The sequence below is a fragment of the Labrus mixtus genome, chromosome 14 (assembly GCF_963584025.1).
Source record: "Labrus mixtus chromosome 14, fLabMix1.1, whole genome shotgun sequence".
Taxonomy (NCBI): Eukaryota; Metazoa; Chordata; class Actinopteri; order Labriformes; family Labridae; genus Labrus; species Labrus mixtus.
The window spans coordinates 29,374,836-29,398,373 of record NC_083625.1 but is presented as its reverse complement, the minus strand read 5'-3'; the positions used below and the strand labels follow the sequence as shown (position 1 = coordinate 29,398,373).

The following is a 23,538-nucleotide window of genomic DNA, read 5'->3' as shown; positions in this document are numbered from 1 at the left end:
CCTCTGTAACTACCTTCTATGACTGCTCCACCATCACATCTCTGTAACATGTATATTGATGCCGAGGCATAACAGTCTTGTCCAGACAATTTAAAAAAAGGGACTAAGGTATGACTAAAAGGTCATAGCCTATTCTTAGGAGACTGCTTTGTATCTTCTCTTAAGTATCTTCCATTATCTTCACTTGTGAAATAGAGGCTGTGTGTGTCTCTGTGCTAATGTGGCCTGTCCATCATGATCCAAAATTCTCTGATGTGTCACTGATAATGATTCTTCTGGATCTCCTCCCCTTCATCCTGTGGACATTGTCAACCCACCAACCTGCTAAGTATCAGTTGGGATCAGGCCTGCCTGACTGCAGAGTGCACTTTATCTTCTACAGAGCAGACTGATAAGTACTGTAAAGCTCAGGTTAGCTGCTTTGCCTCATGGTCTCCACTCATTAACATCTTATCACATTTTTTCTGCCTTAAACACCTCAAGAGTGGGGGAGATGTGTGTGAACTTTCATGGTTATTTTTACGTGCTTAAGTGAGACTCTAGGGCATTCCTCAGATATTTGTGAACCTATGCATCATTCAACTATTCGTCTTCTAATCTTGTCTCAACAATGTATTTACTGTCTGTATTAAGGTGACCTTATAACAATCTTGTCTAATACAGAAGGCACAAACACTGACGGCCCAGTGTGTGCAGGTCACACCACTGACAAACAGCTTGTTTTCATTTGACCATTTCAAGATTTCCTTTCCTCTCCTGATCATAATATTCTGCCAAAAATCAACAGAACTGTTAAAAAAAAAAAAATCATCATTACTGATTTCTTCATGTTCACACTAAGAGATGGATTTCAGTATGAGCGGTTTTCAGAACTACTTTTAAAGTATTAATAAACTGATATGCATAACAAGATAGTTCATGAGGCATGAATTTGAGAAAAAAATCAAATTTATGTAAAATTAGACATTAAACAACCCCATATAGCTGGCATGGAGAAGACTAACAGTTGACTGAGGCTCTGACAAACCAATCATCAGAAGTCGACTAAATGTAGGGTCACCCCCAGTTTCATCCTTGAAGTTTCTTTTAATATAATCTTCTTTCAGTTAAAACCTTACTATCCTACGCCTATTTTTCATGTTGCACTATTAAGTTTCTCAGTATTCATTGTGTTGGTGGAATTACTTTAAACTGTCGGAGATTGAAATAAGCACTCAGAGGAAAGATGGCACATTCATTTTGTTTAAAGAAAAGTGGATCAATGTTTAATCCAAACCAATAGGTATGATGTATTTCTATAACGTATCAAATAATTAAAAAAAATTATGGTGCATGCTTATGTCAGTGTAACTTAATTAACATAGAAGATCACTTTATTTTTTTCACATTGTGGGAAATACACACTTATTTTCATTCTGTTGTATTTTTTAAGGAAGCAGCTGCTCCAGTCATGAATGACTTTTCTTACAAGCAGCATAATAACACATGGCACACAAACTGCTGTAAACTCAGGATTTAATGACAGTGTGTGCATAAAAAGACAGAGCAAAATGTCCTCCATATTCTAAAAGCATGCTGGGGGTCAGAGGAAGTGTTCACACCGTGAAGGAGAGAGGGGAGTTCAGTGGCTTGTTCTGACCCCCACACCACAAGTCACTGGCCTTGTCCTTCTATCCAGCTTGCTACTGTGGGCACATTTCTTTCTGTATGCCTGTGCTGTCTTTGCAAAATAAACCTCATGGGTTTCTCTTCATTTACCAAGAATGGATCGATTTTCATGAATGAATTACTCATATACTGTGCATCTGCTCCCAAATGTTAAACTTCTTCATTTATTGAGGTTTAATACTTAGAATTGTCCTGTCAACTTCTAATGGAGGATTATATTTGCAGTTTAGCAAATCATGATATACAACTTTGCTTTTTAAATTCTTAAGCTGACATGCCTAAACTAACAAGTAGTTTCTAAATGTTTAGCCTGTGCTGAAACGCAGTGATGTTGTTGTGTGAAATAGAGAAAAAAGATGTGGGATAAGTAAGGGCAGAGTATAGATAAGCTTTTCTGGACTCAAAAGCAACCTGAAGGCAAAGACATAATGGAAACAATGGGCAAGTAGAATGTATGTTTGCTCTTGTAGGCAGATCCATTTGTTGGATGTAAACTGCGTTTCCATGTGTAAAACTTACTTCAGCTGGTGACATGCAAAGAAACTGTTTAAATGAGGCAGCTGTCTCCTAGAGGGAAGGTTAAGGTTTGATCCCCAGCTCCTGCAGCCACATGTCCGATTTATCCACGGGCAAGACACTTAACCTCAAGTTGGTCCCACTGCTTTAGCGTTAGTTACTTCTGATTGTCACTAAACCTCTACCATCAATGTGTGAGTGTGTAGGTGTGACCTGTAGTGTAAAAACACTTTGAGTAGTCTGAAGACTATACAAGCCATATACAAGCTCAAGTCCATTTACCAAATAGATAGTTACATCAAAGAGTTCTTAGAAAGTGAGAAGACTTAACAGGTTGCACTTGGTTTTAAAACAAATTGATAATGATAAACTATAACAATTATATGATAAATACATTTGATTATTAAACAAAATATAGAGGGTACTTACCTCTCGGTCACGTTTAGGGAAAACAACAAGGAACTTGACCAACGTGCAGAATTAAACTGAAGATATTTAATAAACAAAAAGGCCAAAGGCAAAACAAGAACTCACTTTCAAAAGCCAAAAACTAGAAGTCAAAAAGCATAGGAAGAATACTTCAAACACAGGGAGGCAGAGGTCTGGCATAGGACATGAGAAACAACAATGAACTGACAACACTGAGACTAAATTCACACAGGGGTAATCAAACACAGGTGAGACTAATAACACAGGTGAGGACACTCAGGGCAATCAAGACAGGAGAGAAACACACAGAGGTAGGGAGAAAATACATTAGAACCCAGAAAGACACAAGGAGAAGAAATGACAAAAGAACCCAGGAAACACTAAAGACTACACTAGGAAACATTAACACAAGGGAAACAAGCAACACTGAAAATATACAAAATACAACCAAATCATGACACTCTCGAGCTCCACTTCCAAATCTACCACAGCTCTTTACTCGGGTCGTCTCTTGATCAGAATATCTGGGTTGGAAACAATGTCAGTAAGTGCAAACGAACAGTTTAAGTCCGATCAGACACTGATGGGCAGCTGAGGTAGAGCAAGAAATAAATAATTAAAGTTAATGTATTGTCATCAACATCAACAGCTGTTCTTGAAAGTTCTAATAAGCATTAAAACCATCCTAATGCTGACAGCCTGAGTAAAATGACTTTCCCAGTTTAGAACAAAGCTTCCTCTTTGAGTGCAGCAGGCAAGGGAAATCTTGAGAGAGAAAAAACACTTGCATCCTTGTGCGTAACAGTTTCAAAACCTCTCCATATGTGGATGAGGTGTTGAGTCTTGGTATGATTTAAGCCCTGATTATATGTATGTGACATCTCTTATAAATGCTGTGCAACAGTAACTATCAGCTGAACGCACACTTGAGTTAGCGGAGAGAGAGAGAGAGAGAGAGAGAGAGATGGCAATTTAATACATAGTAACTGCTCGCAGCAGTTAGCACTGGTCTTTGTGGATGATATGGTATATGCAATATGCCTTTTTTGCATAGGAAGGGGGCAATTTTGCTCAGAATTTTTGAATATTCCATAATTTACATAGATGCAAATGAGACAGGCACACCTCGTACGTTGTCTGCTTGAAAGTGCATTTCACCCTTTGCACCTGCTTTTTGGATTCAACACTATCTTTTTCTCTAATTCTCACATGATTTAGCACCCACAAAAGCAGCGCAATCCTTTTTTGGATCTGGCCCTTAGTTGTCTAAAAACTCTATGTTATGACAAGAGGAAACATACAGCTTCTATAGGCTTCTTTAATCAAAACATAGAAATAGTTGCTCTGGTGTAGTGAAACATGACTGCTGCGATATGATATAGGAAGATCACATCATCATAGTTTTTAGACTTTCTAACACAGCTGTTCACTCAATAAAATAAAGGTGAAAATGACATTAAGGGCAGACAGATATCAAAAAGCATAATTTAGCAAAAAAATTTGTGAGCTTGGACAGGCCATTTGAAGATTTCCCCTTTGTGACATCACAAAGGGCAGTAGCCCCTCCCCCAGGTGGGTGACACTCCCACAGCTAGGTGTTTGTTCTGCCCTCTGTGTCTGACTTCTCACCGTAAACAATAGGACATGGAGCGAGAAAGACCGAGTACACCCAAGCCCTTCCAGAGAGGGGGCGTGGTCAGACACAGCTCATTTACATATTTAAAGCTACAGACACGTAAACAGCCTGTTCTGAGCTGAAATAGAAAGTTATTAGCATGTCATACAAATACAGGATTGAAGTGAATTTTTAACAATACTTTTTTTGGGGTACTCTGAGACTTATTCCTGTGACCTCCAAAGATAGAGTATAAGGGAAGTCAGCTCTCGTCTTAAGGAGAAGCGTGAAGCCTGACAGTCAGCAGCAGTACCTCATCACTCTGGAATGATCAAAACCTGAACTACTCTCGTTCTACCTGTTTACCTCAAATATCAAAGATAATTAGTTGAAGCTAGAAGACAATAGTGTCCTACATTCCAATCTACTCTGACCTCTATCCATCTTTTCTTCATACCTTTTTCTGCCTCCTCTCAAGTTGCAGATGAAGTGGCTGTGTCACCATGGAAACTACTCCAGCTGAAATGGTTTCGTGGTGTTGTTGCAACAGGAGCACTGAGATTTGTATTTTGACTCCAAAACCCTTTTCACACATACGAAAATCTCCTGAAAAACTCCGGAGATTTGGCTACCCTGAGGTTTTTAGGCTATGTGTGAACTCAAACAGCCACATTTTTCGCGGACTTTACCCGGAGTTTATCCGGCCAGACCCCTAGTATTTTTTCTGCAGAATATCCGAGTGAGCTGATGTCTGAACGTGGCAGCATATACTCCGGAGATTTTCAATTCGAGCCAATGGAAAGAGAATGATGTTTATATAGTGACCGGTGTCTGCCCGCGACCACTATGATCTCTGTGCTCTAATTAAACATCTGCATTATGTTTTCTGTTCGTCAGTATGTTGTTCTCCTCTCTTTTGTGGATGTTGTCATTCCATTGGATTACACATAGCATTGATATAAAGACAAATATTCTCATTATAACGTCGTGTAGCGGACTGTGTTGCTTCCGCGTTGTTTATTTACATCACGTCTTACCTCAGGAAAACCCCCGCCCCCCTCTCCTCTGACAGGGAAAGTCCCCCGCTGTGAGGAGCATATGTGAATGGCTACTTCGGGAGAATCTCCGGAGAAGTCCTCCTGTAAATATCTAGATATTATCCGGAGTACATTTGTGAAAACGGCTCAAGTTAAGAGGAGGCCTTTTTGAAATCTGGTGTCACAGCATCTGTTTTGTCAGCTAAGTTTCCCACAGCCTGTGACAGTAGAGTTACAGAAACATCTTAATGTGGATGTTCTGAATCATAGCAGCATATTTTAGGGAAGCCCAGAGCGTGTATCTTCCCCTTTATCTACCCAGATTTGGCACTCAGGACAAAGCTGTTGTTTCACTTTTTAGATTCAAACTGTCTGTTGCCTTTTTGTCTTGCAGTGTTGGCTACTGAAAATGTGACTGCTTTGTATGGAGAGACCATTGTAATACCATGCAATGGTCGCACTCCAGCACCAAAGGATCTGATGTTCATCAAGTGGAAATATGTAAGTAGATATTGATAAAGTGCTCATAGACAGCACAGAGAATCCATGTGTTAATGCTACCACAGTGTGTGGTAATGCTTCCTTTAACAACTTAAATACTTCTTCCAAAGCTGTAAATACTTACACACATAAGTGAGAATTTCATAAAATTTCAGAAGTTTGCTGAATTTTCAAATTATTGACAAAGTAAAAAAATAGTAGAGTCAGAAATCTGTTGCAGAGTAAGTGGGGAATGACATGCAGCAAAGGAGCCACAGGTCGGAGCACGGGGCGTATGCATCGCCCCCTACTGGCACCCCATTTTTATTTTTTCCTATGTCATGTCAGTAAGAAAAGATTCTCATAATTCAGGGTGTAATTTCACCATATCAAAAAGATAACTGATGTCATGCAGACTATGCTAATATTTGAAGAAACAGTACATATTTGGTTAATGGTCATACTGTACAACTTGAATCATGTCACATTATATTTGCTAAGCTCTTTATAAACTGTGCCCTAGATTGTAATTTATTAGTTCCTCTTTCTGTTTGAGAAAACCCACCTATCCAACCCCTCCCCCGCCACTCCACCCCTACAATGACAATTTCATTCAAAGACACAACAATGAAAAACAATACTAATAAAGAAAGAAATAATAACATCAATAATAATAGAGTAAAAATAATACTAACACTTACAATAAAAATAAATAAATAAAATAACAAAAAGATTAGTTCAATTCTTTTCTCCCAAAAATAAAACTTTTATTATGATTCAGGAATGCTGAAATAAAGTTTATGAAAGTTTTAATATGTTACCTCTGTTTCTTGTTTCAGGAAAAAGATGACGGCACTCTCGGTGATTTGTTGATCAAACAGGTTCGCAGCGAGCAAGCAATAATTCAGGCCACAGACAGTTATGCTCAGCGGGTCAGCACTGATGACAAGTTCAACCTGCTGATCAGTCAGGCCACACTCAAAGACCAGAAGACCTTCACCTGCATGGTGGTGTCAGACACCAATCTTATGGAGTACCCCACCTCGGTTGTTGTTTACAGTAAGCTCAATATAAACTTTTACTTTAACAAATGTTTTTCACAAAGTCCAAATTCCAATACCAAAACAGAAAATTCCCCAATTGTACATATTCTCTGTCTGAAAATTGATCAAAACAAAGTGTAATTTCTGTACAATTACGTCAGTGTCTTTGGTGACGGCATTCAAATTTGCTGTACATTTATTTTTAAAAACATATACTTAAATATACATGGGTGAGATTTGGATGGGTTGTATATAATGGCACTGACTCTCTGTTATTGTATTGATTTATGTTGTTTCCAGAGGTGTAGTGGTGCCTAAAGAAGTGGGTATACTCTAATACTTTCCCCTAAATGTTTTTCTTTAAGTGACCCGTCCAACATACGGCACAAACGGCCTCTGTTATGAACAGGGACATTAAAGACTACTCTTGCATATTTTGTTAGTGTGTACAAGCCAATTAGAGACGGATTAGGAAAAGTCATCCCTTCACCATCCTACCAAAAAAACTCAGTACACTGCTGAATATTGTCAATCAAATCATTTGGTGTGAATTGGAGGGGATTTAGAAGTGGGTATGCCCTATGGAGACTGAAAAAGAAGTATACTCCGTATACCTGCATATACCATACGCTACACCACTGCTTGTTTCTTTCTGTCAAACACTAAGAAACACTGAGAATGTGAATGTAACACTAGAAGCTTCTCATGTGTAATGGGCATTACTAAACCCAGCATGACAGAAAATAGCTAAACAAAAGTTAAATAAAGTAAATAAAAATGATGTCCCATAGCTTGAATATAAACAATGCAATGGGTTTGCAGTCAAGCTTTAGGTTTACTTTAATTTAATTTATGTTGTCTGTAAAACATTTAACTTAAACCTAGTTTGTTGTTATTGTACCCCAAACATTTCAGTGACATTTAGGAATGATTGACAGAATGAAAATTCTACAACCTTAATCTCTACAACCTTAATCTCTATAACCTTAATTTCTACAACCTTAATCTATACAACCTTAATTTCTACAGCCTTAATCTCTACAACCTTAATCTTTACAACTTTAATCTCTACAACCTTAATCTCTATAACCTTAATTTCTACAGCCTTAATCTCTACAACCTTAATCTTTACAACTTTAATCTCTACAACCTTAATCTATACAACCTTAATGTCTACAGCCTTAATCTCTACAACCTTTAATCTCTACAACCTTAATCTCTACAACCTTAATCTATACAACCTTAATCTTTACAACTTTAATCTCTACAACCTTAATCTATACAACTTTAATCTCTACAACCTTAATCTATACAACCTTAATGTCTACAGCCTTAATCTCTACAACCTTTAATCTCTACAACCTTAATCTCTACAACCTTAATCTCTACAACCTTAATTTTTATAACCTTAATCTCTACAACCTTAATCTATACAACCTTAATCTCTACAACCTTAATCTCTACAACCTTAATCTATACAACCTTAATGTCTACAGCCTTAATCTCTACAACCTTAATCTCTACAACCTTAATCTATACAACCTTAATGTCTACAGCCTTAATCTCTACAACTTTAATCTCTACAACCTTAATCTATACAACCTTAATCTATACATCCTTAATCTATACAACCTTAATGTCTACAGCTTTAATCTATACAACCTTAATCTCTACATCCTTAATCTCTACAACCTTAATCTATACAACCTTAATCTATACAACCTTAATCTCTACAACCTTAATCTATACAACCTTAATCTCTATAACAGCCTTAATCTCTACAACCTTAATCTATACAACTTTAATCTCTACAATTTTAATCTCTACAACCTTAATCTATACAATTTTAATCTCTACAATTTTAATCTCTACAACCTTAATCTATACAACCTTAATCTTTACAATTTTAATCTCTACAACCTTAATCTATACAACTTTAATCTCTACAACCTTAATCTCTACAACCTTAATCTATACAACCTTAATCTATACAATTTTAATCTCTACAACTTTAATCTCTACAACTTTAATCTCTACAACCTTAATCTCTCCTTGTGTGTTTAAAGAGAATCCATCTTCAGTGCAGATTATGGACAAGCCTGAGGTACTGGAGAAGGACAAACCTGTGATGGTAAGAATCAAAACAGCATGCAATGAGAGCTAGCGCCAGCTACAAAATCAGCTAAATTTAATTGTTCAATATTTAAGTATAGTTACAGCCAGCGAGTTAGTCGTTTTTACCCTGACGCTGTGTGACATGGATGAGGTACGAGGACGACGTAGGCTCTACAAGGCACTGGCACACTTTGATAACTCAACAAAGCTTGTCAGCCACTTTCAAAAAGTGGAGATTGTGGTGCATCAATAAAATCCATATCTGTGTTGAAATATTGTGCTTTACCTTATACCTTATAATAACTAATGGATGAGCCTTTGACTGTTGTGATTTGAGTCAATACAAAGAACCACACCTCTGTTTGTCCACATACAATACAAAATCACTATATGTTAGAGAGGAAACTGAATCATGCGTGATGTAACGCGATATCCAGCTCCCATGCTGTTGGGATATGGTGTTAAACATAACGGGTTTGGACATGCACATGTGAAAGCGTGCTGTCACACAATATGTCCTCTGCACACATCAAATGATCTAAAAGCAGATGGTGAACTCTGGACTAATCGAGCAGCCATGTTGGATGTATTTAAGTCTTAATCAACTCTGCACCTTGCTATCAACCATCACCATGAAATGTAAACGCTCACAATAAATTAGAGTTGACTTCATGAAGTGAGCACAGGAAAAGTTGCTGTCTCCAATATAGACCAATTTGGAGTAGACATCACGATAACGTCACAGCAGTTGCACAGGCATTGTGGTGGCAGAAACACAGCAAAAACCAAGTGGAAAAACAGTAAATTCCATTGTTCTAACATACATTATACATTTAATGAACAAAGAGTTAATACTGAAGAGTGACGAGTGCAGTTCACCATCAGTATGTGGTTTTTGACTTCTTAATGATAGACCACATTTCATGTACCTACCGCTGGCTAGGCCCTGGCCTGTCAGGAGTTGAGCATCCCAAGACTACTCCATGGCGGTCTAACCTTTGACCTTTTGACATCACAAAGCCCAGCAGCCCGGAGCAGTCATATTATCACCCAAAAGCATTGTCAGTGTGTCCAAATAGGCAAAACAAGGCAATTCCTTTTCTATGCTAAAGACTTTAAACCCTGCTGCACCCTTAAAGGACACAGGTTCTTGCTCATGGCATTTTAACCTAATGAGAAACTAGGATAATGAGATCAGAGGCTGACAGCAGATTGAGCCATCAGAAACAAAACAAAAAAGCCTAGTGTGTGACCCAGATGGCTGTATTTTGTCAGAGCAATTTGCACTTGTTTTATTGTTTTTCTGATCTTGATGCATATATGCTTTTTATTGTACTGTATTTCATTCAACTATGTCATTACATTCTTTAATCTTTACACTTCTATTGTAAACCACTCAACATCAGATTCCAAATGCCAATAATGTGTTGAACTGAATTAAATTAATATGTTGCATGTCTAGAATTTATGTCAAGACATTAAATGTTTATTTTTCTTTTTGAGTATTCTGGATTTAAATCAGGGTAGATTTTGAGAACATTTTGGAGAGGGAATTTTTTGGAGGAAAAAAAAATCAGAGTTCTACTTTCTTAAAGACTTTTGTATTCCCTGATTTAAGTCTTAAACACGTTCACTGAAAGGCACAGTACAGGAAGTAAAAGTCAGTGCTGTGGGAAAGGAATGCTCTCATGACGCACTCCTTATCTGGTTAACACAGAATGTATCTACTCCTGTGACTGACCTTCAGTGTTATAAGATGTAGCAATGATGGAGGGAGACAGCATGAGCACAGAAGTCTGTTTATTCCTGAGTGAAACAGTTGCTTTTCATTTCTGGCCTACATCCATCAATCTCCTGTAAATGTACTACTACTATAAGATTCATATTGTAATTGGTTTGAGAATAGAGAATAATAACACAATCTTTGTCTGAGGCATACACAAACTACTTCACTCATTTTGAGGACAGAAACACATTTATTGCTGCCACACAAACTTCCATTTTTCTGTTTCTTTTAGTTGGGAACATGTGTTGCAGCAGAGGCGAACCCTGCTGCTACAATCACATGGACGAGGAATGGAAAGCCCTTGGTAGCTGATGGGAAAGGTAATTTATCACATCTGATGACACACCCTGAAAGTATTTAACATACACTGCACTGTCCACAGATCACAGGAGGAGACAGTGAGTGTTATGATTAAAGGAGAGCAAAAATGATGGAGATCATATTATAGCAACACAATTTGAAATACATCAAAATACAATTTAGTTTTATTTGTTTATTTAACAGAGACGCATGCAATGAACATAGCCTTACATATAAAATGAAAAGTAAATTCCATGTATACAGGTTTATAGCCATGGCTAATAAGCAACCCATGTCGCTGGCTTTTATGATTAAAACAGAATCATTAGGCTTAAAGAAATACTGAAATAGTGATACTATACAAATACAGACATTGTAACGCAATACAAAGTAGAGACTAAAATAAGGAAAAAGGGAAAAATTATAATTAAAAGCAGAAGCAAAGTCAATGCTCACAGACTTGCTGTGGATTCTGTCAGGAAAGCAACCTCAGTGAGAAGCAAGAGAGAGTGCTCTCACAGTTTCAGTCACTGTTTTACTTGTGTCTTTAAAACCTTAAACTCTGTCAGTTTATTCATTTCAGACGGCAATGTGTTCCACAGGTGCGTCCTCTCACTTAGAAGGATGGCTGACCAAATGTAGTTCTATGTTTTGGTGCTCTATAGTTTCTTTTGTTTGAGATAAGAGATCACCCTGTGAAAATCTCCGCCCACTGACCAATCAGATCTCTGGATCGTGGAGCTCTCGGAGCTGATTGAGAGAGCAATACACACTTCATGTGTCCCGTATGTTTTTACATATAGTCCTTAATTTTATAGTTAGTTAGTTAAGAATTATTTTTTAACTGATGTCATCCTTCATCCTTTAATTATTCTTCCTGTGCAGCTTTGTAACTTTAATCTTTAACTTCTTCACATTCTTCATTGATAAAGATTGTTCAGAGTTGTCATGTGGTTATGTGAAGCTAACCCCGCCCCTTTTATGTGAACGTGCTCTTGAAAACTGGGTTTACTTACCCGGTTGATAAGCAGCTCCGTGTGACGGTGTAGACTGGTGTAGGTCTGATACTGATGATTCAGTGTTCAGTGTCATCACTAGAGAGGAGGGGGAAGGAGAGGAAGTTGTCACATTTTGTTTCTTTCGAATGAGGCAATGGTGCCCTCTGACTGATCCATTACTTTCAGTGCATATTTTTAATATGACCTTATGACCTAACAGTTTAACAGTTTGATAAATGAAGAAAAATCATGGCATGCATTTGGAGATATATACTGCCTTATAAATGAAAACAATTTCAATTTGTTTTGACAGTTTTGCATTACTTCTCACATCTATCAAACTTAATCTCAATACAATTTTCATTCCCTTTTTGTTATTGAGAAACACCCTGAGACTGTTTTATCATAGTCCAAAATCAGATTCTTATTTTGTAGCACTGTGACACAGCAGACATTTCTTTTGAGAGTATCTCTGCTGCATCTAAGCAGACATGTACACAACCGTAAATCTACACAGACACATTTACACTAGTGTGTGTCGATGTGTACACAGACACACACAAATGTTTATGAATACTGTAAATCTCATCAACAAATGTTTAAACAGATCCACAATGGTAATAAATGAAGCAAAAAATGTGTTCATTTATCCAAAATTGTATACAATTATGTACAAACATGTACATATTATATATATACATATATATATATATAATGAATACAATGATGCACACTGAGAGCAGCCTTTGGATTCATTTGTTTAATCCAACCTCTGCAGACTGCTACTGTCAGAGTACTTGACAGTAAAGATACCTCAAACCTTTTACAACCAGCCTGAGGTGTAATGCTATACATGCAGTACATAATATACTGTGTGTGTGTGTGTGTGTGTGTGTGTGTGTGTGTGTGTGTGTGTGTGTGTGTGTGTGTGTGTGTGTGTGTGTGTGTGTGTGTGTGTGTGTCTCATCCCTTCCTTTGAAGCAGTTGTGATCAACCCCAGCATTAAGCTTGATCCAGCCACAGGCCTGTCCACCACCTCCTCCACCCTCCAGTATGCAGCCACCAAGGAAGATATTGGTGCAGTCTTTGTCTGCGTGTCCACACACAAACTGACCAATCAGGAAGCTGTATTGGAGCCCTTCCCCATTCACTGTGAGTAAAATACAATCCCTTCCATTAGCATTTGTTATTAGTGTACTCATACCTTGCAGGCCAATGCATTATTGTATGTATGTACTGTATGTGTGAAATATAGTGCTATGTGCTTTGAGTGGACTACAATGGTGGTATACAAGTGCAGTCCATTTGTCATGTACAACTATTAAGTGAAGTCAATCTGACTGTGCCTGAAAATAACAGAAATCATTATTAGATATTCCAATGGATCAAACCACCATCAGAACTACATGTTTAAGACGTTCAACATGTAGTTCTGATTGTGTTTTCATTATTGACTCTTTCACATATACAGTACATTTATACAATAATGCATTGACCTGCAAGCTCAAAAAACAGCTAAACATTCACACAGGAAAACACTTGAGACAGAGAGAGATAGAGTGTGTGAGAACCTTTTATGATGTAATGGAAGATTTGATTGTTGTGTTTCTGTGCTGTTTGATGGTTGTATTGATGGTGTGGGTATTTTAACGGAAGGTTTCTGTGAAGCTTTAAATGCCTTCTGAACTTTGCAGATCCATCAGAGAAGGTTAGCCTTCAAATAATGTCCAAGGGGCCCATAGTGGAAGGAGACAATGTGACGCTGAAGTGTCATGCTGACGGCAACCCTCCACCCAAGTCCTTCTTCTTCTACTTAAAGGTCGGTCAGAAACCTCAAGCATCTCAGGAGCCTTTTATTACTAACACAAATGTGAATCTAACTTTATATTTTTGGGTTGGCACTGGCTGTTATTGGAGGTTGTCTATCCATTTGTAAATAATGTATGTTGATCCTGTTCTTCTGAACAACTGAGGAATGCTTCAAAAGCTTTACATTTGGAACATTTCTGCTTGGACTAAATAATGTACTGATCTGATTCTGGTGTTCAAAGGTCAAACCAACTCTGACCTCACACCACCAACATTCTGGTAAACGTGATACCGCCGTAAATCCTGGAGGGTATTATTTTTAACTTTGGCTAAAAAGATGATATTAAAGTAATTCGTGGACAAAGTAAAAAAAACCTGTTTGGCCAGATGTTAAATGTTAGAAGGAGCAGTCAAATTGAAAAATCTTCACTTTAAGACTAAATCAGTTCTTGTCTTTAATAGAAGCTCCATTAGCAACATTTCAGATAAGAAATATACAAGAAGATTGACATCACAACCTGGATGGACAGAAGTTCACGTTCATGGACAACTCAGTTGATATCTGATTTTGAAAGGTGTTTATGGACGTTTCAACCAATCAGTCATCAAATGGGTGACTTTAGTTGTACTTAGCTTGTTCCATTTTCAACTTAATGTGGTTTTTAGTTCTATTTAAAATCTTTACATTTTGCAAGACATGATCTCTTCTCTTGTCAACAGGGCCAAAAAGCGCTGGTGGAAAATTCCGACACCTATTCTTTGATTGCTGTCAGAAGAGAGGCTGCAGGAGAATACAAATGCTCCCTGGCTGACAACGAGATATTGGAAGCCACCCAAAGTATTTCTGTGAGCTGTGAGTTCCCACGTCAAGACATTTTTAAAGCTGCTCCAAAACAAGCAGGGCAATCCTGCTGTGTCAAAGACCACAACCTCTAGAACCTCCCCATAATCCCCCACACTGTACTATGATGTCTGAACTTCTTATACATAACAAGGTGCTTGTATTCACAAGCCTATTTCATTTGCTGTAAATAAACTCATGGGAGCAAAGTAATGCTAACTGAATCTGACCTTTGAGATCCCTGCCTGCCAGAAAGGGAGGAGGGGAACTATTTCTGACATGGAAAGTGCAAAAGTGACAAAAAGTGTGGGTGGGTGAGGAGCTCATATGACCCCTAAACTGTGCTTCTTTACTACCATCCATCAGTATCCCTGTGAGTCATTACTCCCTTGTTCCTAGGTGTTGGTTTCTAAGATCAATCAATCAATCAATCAATCAATCAATCAATCAATCATTTGTATAAATAACAACAAATGTTATCTCAAGACACTTTACAAAAAGCAGTTTAACGGCCTTACTCTTTATTTAATATTACAAAAGAGCAGGTAAAAGACCTTACTCATTGTTATGTTACAAAAGTAGCTGTCACTTGAAAGGTGTCCTGTCATCATCATCAAATTAAAACAAAGAAAAGCAGTAGCTTTTTTGTGATGATCAATATCGAGCCCTTCCTTCAAAACTAGATAATGACTTGCACCAAAAACAAATGTTCTAGACTCACACACACTGAAATCACAGCCAGAATGATTTAAAGGATGTGTTTCAGTTCAGATTTATTTTATGGTAGAATGACACTGTATATGCATATTAAAAATAACGTATCAATAAATCAAAAATAACTAAGATGTATCTATTGGATGTGTACCTAACATAGCTTTTTCTGCCTTGGTTTGTCAGACCTGGACCTGAGTCTAAGTCCAACTGGAAACATTGTGAAGACAGTAGGAGACACCTTGTCTGTGAAGGTGGAAAAGATTTCCTCGGGTGATACCAAAGTGTCATGGACAAAGGTAATGGTGATAGCTTTGAGTTTTTCTTCAGAGAGATTGGGCACTGAATACTAGAAAGATATTGAAAGAGAAGGACGTTTGTCTACCTATTATTTTCTCTTTAGACACCTGATAGCAAAAAAATTTAATTGAGCTCTAACATGCTTTGAATAGTATATTGACCCTGATGATACAGTGTGTTGTTGTCAAAGCAGCAACAACGGTATATACTGTAAATATGTATCTGTTTAATAATATAGAGTAGGTAACAGTGCTCTGTAATCATTGTGACCCTGTACGTTGGAAGTGAGTGTAACGGGAAACAGTGAAAAATTAAGCCAATGCAGAAATGCAACAAACTGCAGTTCCTCAAGTGTCCACTTGAAAGTCACATTAACAGCCCATCACAGCCTGGTACATAAAACACATTTGGTCTGAATAGTTCATGTCCTAATCAGGATTTCTGTTTTTATAACTGATCTGATTTGATGACATAGTTTAGGGCGTGACTGATATGACATTGTAGCTGAAGGTCCAGTCTGTTGCCTGTTGACTGATAGTTACAGTAGGTTGAGACAGCCCTTCCAATATGGCACTGTAATTGTTGGGCTCCATGTTTATTTTAGTTTATGGTGTAAAAATGACATCTGGCTTTTATGAATATTGTTATATTTCAAATGTAATTTGAGGAACACTTTTCTTTGGAAGACACAGAATGATTAAGTGATTTTTTTTTCAGAATGGAAAGCCTTCAAAAGAGCCAGAGTTTAACAAGTTGACCTATGCTGATGGAGGAATCTATGTATGTGAGGTTTCCATGAGCAGTCTCTCACATCGTCAGAGCTTTGAACTGGTGGTAGAAGGTGAGTACGTATGTGTGTGTTGTTTTCAAAACCTTTGTTGCTGACAATAGCTAAATGCTGACTTTGCCAGTCAGGAGTGGAAGTGCTGCAGGGTCTTTGTAGTAATCATATCAAGTTGCTCTTTGGGTACTTTGGTTTGCTATGCATAATTCATCTAGTAATGAGGTAGCATGGAAGAATGAATGAAAATCAGGGTCCTGATGAAGACCTGAGTCTTTTGCAGCATGTAGGGTGTTTTTAAATATACATTTAAAATGTAAAAAAGGCATTTGAAATGTATACAAATCCTACAGTGGGCCTTGGATTGTTTTTGAGAGACAGTTGCAGTCTGTACACTGACTTGGTAAGTTTTAATTCATTAGAGCCTCCTGCTTCCGTCAGTTTGCCCAGAGTGTGCTTGAGGTAACGTTCAGTGAATTTTGTGTGTGTCTGAGCAATGTCTGCAGCAAATGAATGTGTTTACATCATGGATATGAGTTTTCTTTCTCTGTTCACACTATTGTCCAACAAAGCTGATTCTAATTCTGATCAGGAAAGCCTGTGATCACCAGCCTAACCAAACACCGTGCTGATGATGCCAAGTACATAGTCCTGACCTGTGAGGCTGAGGGAGTACCAAGACCCACTTTTCAGTGGAACGTCAACAACACAAACGTAAGTGTCAAGCATTAGTGTGTGAGTGCCTGTATGTACTTTGAGCACTGTTAATGTTGCTTAGTGCTCATGATAGATTAATGTTGGGTCTTTGTAAATAATATAACAATGAGTAAGGTCTTTTATCTGATCTTTTGACAGATAAAAGAACAATGAGTAAGGTCTTTTATCTGATCTTTTGACAGATAAAAGAACAATGAGTAAGGTCTTTTATCTGATCTTTTGACAGATAAAAGAACAATGAGTAAGGTCTTTTTCCTGCTCTTTTGTAAGATAATATAACAGAAAGTAAGTGTCACAGACAAACATAGTGCAGAAATGTTCCAGCAGTCATTTAGTACTGAAGCAGTTTAATTAGGAAAGTTTCTGTTTTTATTAATACATCATATGGAATGTATGCTTTTTACTTTTTGGGCCAATATTTAAAAAAAGCTAAATAGTAAATTGTTTTAAATCTGCATCTTTTAAATGTCCATCTGGTAAATATTCTCTGAAAAGTTTATCTCCCAGGTCCAGTTGTTCAAAAGTAAATAAAGAAAAAGAGGACAAAAAATAATTAATCTTGAAATCATGTTGTTCAAAAGAAGAAAAGTAAGCAGGGTCAGGTAATCCAATCCTGCTTTTATCCAGATACTAGGTATTCCAGATTTGGTAATCCTTAAAAGTCTGTTTGTGGTCAGGCAGATTCAATCCATTTTTCTGGGATTAAAGTAAACTGAATTACACGGATTACCAAATTATTTGGTGAATCACCCGATAAAAACTGTATTTTTCTGTTTACACATTCCATAATGTGTGTGTACACCCCCCCCCCCCTTTTTATTAAAAGCCCTTATTTCTTGTGTGCTTTTTGTCCTTTGTCAAGGAGGAGAGCTCTTACATCAATGGCAAGGCAACCCATAAAATAACTGTGGTCCCAAATGTGAACCTGACTGTCATCTGCAGTGTCTCTAACAAGCTGGGGGAGGACTTCAGTGCCATCAATGTTACCTCAGGTAAACTGTGCCTATCAGCATCTTGGTCTGCTGGCTTTATTTTGATGAATAAGAAAGCAATGATTCTTACATCCAGTGGAGAATTAAATACATAGAACAGAGAAATCTAACTTTTCACTTGCTTGGCTGTGATAATTCCTTTTGTGTTTTGAGCTAATGTATTAGACCTACTGGGCTTAAAAGGCAGTGCTAGTTAAAAACCAGAGAGAGACTCATTATTTAATACAATTTCAGATTAACCCTCTTTATTAGCCATACTTCTCGAATGGCTTCAAATGTTTCCTAATACATGGAATGACAGAGAATTCACTTGAATCTCTTTTTAGCCAATGAACTTGTTGACCTTCCTCTTACCTGTGTTCCTGCGCTTCATATCGTGATGAGGAAGGCTATAGAGGAAGGCTCTGACTGTTGTGTCTTCATATGCACCCAACATCAGTTCAAAATACACAACCTTCTTGGAGTCTCTAGGTAGAGTCCTGGAAGGGGTTCTGCCTTGGGACTCTATAGTTCTACTGGGAGACTTCTAAGCTTTGTTGTTTGGCTTCTGTGCTAGTCATGGATTGGCTGTAACAAACATAGGGAAGATCATAAGTGTTCTTGGTACCAGAACACCCTATAGGCCGAAGTTCGATGATGGACTTTGTAGTTGTTTCATATGTTTTATACACTTGAGTGAAGAGAGGAGCTGAGCTGTCAACTGATCACCACCTGGTGCTGAGTTGGATCAGATGATGGGTTAGGCTGCTGGACAGACCTGATAAATCCAAGATTTATGGGAATATGGGGTCCCGGGGCCATTGCTTAAGAGCCATCCGGTCCCTGTATGACCAATGTGTAAGCTGTGTCCTGGACCTCTCTTTTAAAACTGGTTGTTATCAAACTGTCTTTTCTTTGTTCTCTTGTAGAGCCCTATTGTTTGAATGCATGCTGTGCCTTTGCTGTTGCTATTCAATGTTTGTGTCAGTCTCTTCTTATCCTCTGTTCTTTTGTCCTCCCCCCACCCCCTTGCTCTCTATCCCTCTTCCTGCATCTTATCCCATCTCTCCCCCTATCCCTTTCCAAGCCCAGTGCAGTCTAGGCCTGTGAAGACTGTATCGTCATGAGCCGGGGATCCGGCCGAAGATTTCTGCCTTTTAATAAGGCAGTTTTTTCTTACCACTGTAACTTTTGCTGCTTTGCTAAAGTGCTCATGATGGATAGGCCGGATCTTTGTAACATAACAATGAGTAAGGTCTTTTACCTGCTTTTTGTAACATAACAATGAGTAAGGTCTTTTACCTGCTTTTTGTAACATAACAATGAGTAAGGTCTTTTACCTGCTTTTTGTAACATAACAATGAGTAAGGTCTTTTACCTGCTTTTTGTAACATAACAATGAGTAAGGTCTTTTACCTGCTTTTTGTAACATAACAATGAGTAAGGTCTTTTACCTGCTTTTTGTAACATAACAATGAGTAAGGTCTTTTACCTGCTTTTTGTAACATAACAATGAGTAAGGTCTTTTACCTGCTTTTTGTAACATAACAATGAGTAAGGTCTTTTACCTGCTTTTTGTAACATAACAATGAGTAAGGTCTTTTACCTGCTTTTTGTAACATAACAATAAGTAAGGTATTTTACCTGCTTCTTGTAAAGTGTCTCGAGATAACACTTGTTATGAGTTGACGCTATACAAATAAAAGTTGATTGATTGATTGATTGTCTTTTCTTTAGTATCTCCATAGATTTTCTGTGGTTTGTTTTTGGGAGGTGCTAAATATGTCCTCTGACAGCAGAGTAAACTGCTGCTTTGACAATGTGTTGGTGTTTACCTGTCCCGGGCTTTTAATCACTTTTACAAACAGTATTCATATTTTTGTTTGGATTTCACTTTTTATATATATTTTATATTTTCTTTCAGTTGTTCCAGAGAGAAAACAGCAACAAGGTAAGATTTTTATTTTTTTTGCTTATATCTTTCTTTTCTTTTCTGTTTAAAGTACATTTTGAGGAATATTTCTTTAAAAATATCAAACCAGTTTTAAGGGAAAACCAGGTATGGTAAATTTAGCAAAGATTGACAATGAGTAATTTATGCACCAACCAAATTGCTTTCTCTTTATTAATATGATGATATATTTAAACTGAGCCACAGACTTTAGGCTCAACAAACCAGGCTTACCCTCTTTTCTCCCTTAGATAGATTATAAACCTCCATTGATTGAGTATAAATCAGATTGAGAAGATAGTGATTTACAAAGGACCAGGTTCTGGTCATGTTGCTCTATATGAAAGCTTCTATATGAGGGTTGCTGTCCATTTGCAGACCCTAAGGAGGATTCAGGGGACCAAGCAAAGCTCATAGGAGGCGTCATGGGCGGACTTCTCATAGCTGCTCTTGTGGTGGGACTCATCTACTGGCTCTACATGAAAAATTCAAGGTGAAGTATTCATTTAAGTACCTGCAGAAGTCATGGTGGCAATGCTACATCTACTTGACATCAGGAGGCTCCATAGGTCCAAAAAGATTTTCCTGTGGGCCCAAAGTGTACGGGTCTCGGGGGCTCAGGTCCCTGTGAGGAAGTCTCTAAAGAAATGAGAATAAATACTCCTGAGTGAGTGTTAGGTATGATCCACAGTCTCTGTCAAAAGATGAAACTTAAGTGATAACTGGAGTTAAATAAGTACTGTAATAAGTCATTACAAAGACAGAATTATAAATGTAACTAACAGTTCTCTGGATTACTTCTGTATGACCTACAGACAAGGAAGCTGGAAAACTGGTGAAAAGGAGACAGGAACACCTGAGGAGAGCAAGAAACTAGAGGATAACAATCAGACAGTTTGAAGACTGTGCTACATGGGATAAAAGAGGTATGCATATGTGACTCTTATCCAATAACTTGTTATTTCATGTGCAAATCTCAAACAGTACTATTTAAACATATTTTTACAAACATACAAAAGTTCTGTCAATCTCATCGCTTAGACTCCAGACCTTTGATATGCCATTCCCAGCACTGAGATATTTTCTCTATAGAGAAAATATTTAAAGAAAAAAACACAACATAATGACCAAAGGAAAGTGGACATACAATGACACAAATCCATGTGCGTGTTTTTGTGAAATTGATAAAGCTGTCCACCTGTTTCCACTTATAGAGTCTTAATCATCGATCAAGATGCATCATTTCTGTAAACCAGTATGCATAATAATATCTATACAGTATCCCTTTACACAACAAAGCACAGCGCTATCCACTCAGGCCCAGAACAAAATATCTCTTCATACTGGATGTAATTGTGTATTAGATGATTAGCAGCTTATGTATTAGATGTGAGGTCATGAAGGTTGATTTTATTTTGGATCTGGCTCTACTAGTCCTGTAGTGATGTCACCATATGTTTAAATCTCAATGCTTACTTTAGTAAGTACAGTGATATCATGTATGATAGGACTGACAGTCAACTGTATGAGCTCTCAGAATCTGGAATAGCTTTTAAAGATTAATTTGAAAAACGATGATAATGCATCACATGTTGTCATCATCATAGGAAGAAGCAGGTGGAAAACCAACTGTCATCATTAAACACACAGACTTCCTGTTGGCCGCTGATGCACTCAATAAGTTTCCAGATACCAAGAACCAAGTCCTGTCACCAGCCTGCTGTCCCCCCTTACTGTTTGAAGTCCACACTGAGGCCGCCACGTCACTGTGTCATTCTTTCTTTCTTCTTTTTTATTTGTGTTTCTAGTCAATACTCCTTGTTATGTTGTTGGAGACATTCTGTTAGATTTTTTGGTTGGAGCTCTGACTAGTTACAGTATTTTTTTTTGTATTTCTTTGGTTTGTTCTAGAATGCCTGAGTTAAGGCCTGAATAAACATTATGTGTCTGTCCTGGCTGAGCATGCCAACATTTTGACTTTGTACTTGTGCGCTGTGTGCCTTTATGTGGCTGTGCTCAGAGAAATAGACACTTCACTGCTGTATCACCCTGACCGAAACTGTTACCACAATGACCTCGACATATCATAACCGCCTGACACTCTGTCACTGTGCCTACCCTAATAACAAACTGTGTTTGACACATGGAGCAACATGATACAGAAGAAATTTTGGTGAAAGACTTTATTTTAGTCTCAAATGTGATTCTTTTACTTTATTTTTCATCTAATTGAAGATTTAAAAGAGAAAGAAAAAGCAATTGGAAAAGAGCAACAAGTTAGAAATCCAACAGCATTGTGTTCTTAATGTCTTATAAATTCATGTTTTAGTTTGATACACTACATGTCATGTTAATGTCTTTACCTCACTGTTTCTCTGTTCTTTTACCAACCCTTCAAGGCTGGGATCAGGGTTTTGGAGAAAGTTGATTTTATCTTTAATGTTATCTTTTTATGCTTCATTGTGTACATTTCTTATGTATTTACCTGGATGGTGATACTGCAGCATGCACATTTTTTAGGTACTGAATGTTTGAACTTCTTTGTGTTCATTGGTTTCATTATCAGAACAGGACTCTTAGCTTGTGAAGGATGACCCAAACTGAAGACAGTAGTTGAAATGTAGAGACTAGTAAAGCTGCTTGTTCTCTGGATTTACATTTACATGACCCAATGGGCCAGCAAAGAGAAGGACTTGAAAAGACAGTTAGAGTATTGATAACAGTAGTTCAGTTCATAGTTAGCTAAGCAATGGTTCATTTTGAAATATGATATTTTGCAGAAAACATATACATATTTATGATTTATGTAGTTTTTCTATCTATTTTGACAGAAGCATCAACATGTCACCTCATTCTCATTTACCTTTGTTCTTTCACTGGATGAAACCCATTACCAATAGTAAAGCTTTGAGTATTTATCTAATAATGTCATTAGGAAAGGAATGTTTTTTTCAGATCTCTTGTTTTTTAAACTGTCAAATTTACCAATGAAGCTTTTTCACAAATGGTTGCAAAATGTTATGAAACTGTTCTATCATGACGTTTGTTGCTTTCAAGTAATCAGGTAAACAGTGAAACCAAAGAAGAAAAAGGCTTTAGTTGTAAATACAGACAGACTTTGTTTTCTGTTTTTGATTGTTGTCAATAAAGTGTCAATAAAACAAAAATGTTTGTGTTTTTTTTGTTTATTGTCCCAAGAAAAACATCTGTCTATCTTCACATAGTTGTAGTTTTTAGTTTTCTGTTCAGTTCTGATGTTTACACTAAGGAGTGAGTCACATTTGTTTTGCACATTGATCACATGAAAGAGAGGCCTGCACCGAGTCTAGCACCCCCCAACCCAGTAGGGTCCAACTGCAGCCTTGCAGACCGGGCAAGACCCTTACAAAACACGCCCACAGACACACGATGCTACGGTGGCTGAGGAAGACAACAGAACGATGCAACCCAAAAATGAAGCTATATTAATA

General features: G+C 37.5%; 1 protein-coding gene across 2 annotated transcripts in view; it reads left to right on the top strand.

The window, feature by feature from the left end:
* alcama (activated leukocyte cell adhesion molecule a) overlaps nucleotides 1-23,235 on the top strand; it is a 38,554-nt gene extending 15,319 nt beyond the window's left edge. The window contains exons 2-16 of one of the 2 annotated variants that reach the window (XM_061056103.1): nucleotides 5,660-5,766; nucleotides 6,585-6,804; nucleotides 8,855-8,919; nucleotides 10,922-11,009; nucleotides 12,972-13,139; nucleotides 13,682-13,806; nucleotides 14,517-14,649; nucleotides 15,535-15,647; nucleotides 16,366-16,489; nucleotides 17,022-17,143; nucleotides 18,009-18,138; nucleotides 20,042-20,068; nucleotides 20,447-20,561; nucleotides 20,884-20,994; nucleotides 21,676-23,235. In XM_061056103.1, the coding sequence (XP_060912086.1) occupies nucleotides 5,660-5,766; nucleotides 6,585-6,804; nucleotides 8,855-8,919; nucleotides 10,922-11,009; nucleotides 12,972-13,139; nucleotides 13,682-13,806; nucleotides 14,517-14,649; nucleotides 15,535-15,647; nucleotides 16,366-16,489; nucleotides 17,022-17,143; nucleotides 18,009-18,138; nucleotides 20,042-20,068; nucleotides 20,447-20,561; nucleotides 20,884-20,968 (1,622 nt within the window). In that variant the 3' untranslated portion in view covers nucleotides 20,969-20,994; nucleotides 21,676-23,235. Of the gene's footprint in view, nucleotides 1-5,659; nucleotides 5,767-6,584; nucleotides 6,805-8,854; nucleotides 8,920-10,921; nucleotides 11,010-12,968; nucleotides 13,140-13,681; nucleotides 13,807-14,516; nucleotides 14,650-15,534; nucleotides 15,648-16,365; nucleotides 16,490-17,021; nucleotides 17,144-18,008; nucleotides 18,139-20,041; nucleotides 20,069-20,446; nucleotides 20,562-20,883; nucleotides 20,995-21,675 lie in introns of both variants that reach the window. The other variant, XM_061056102.1, reaches the window with a different exon arrangement.
* The last annotated feature ends 303 nt before the right edge of the window (nucleotides 23,236-23,538 follow it).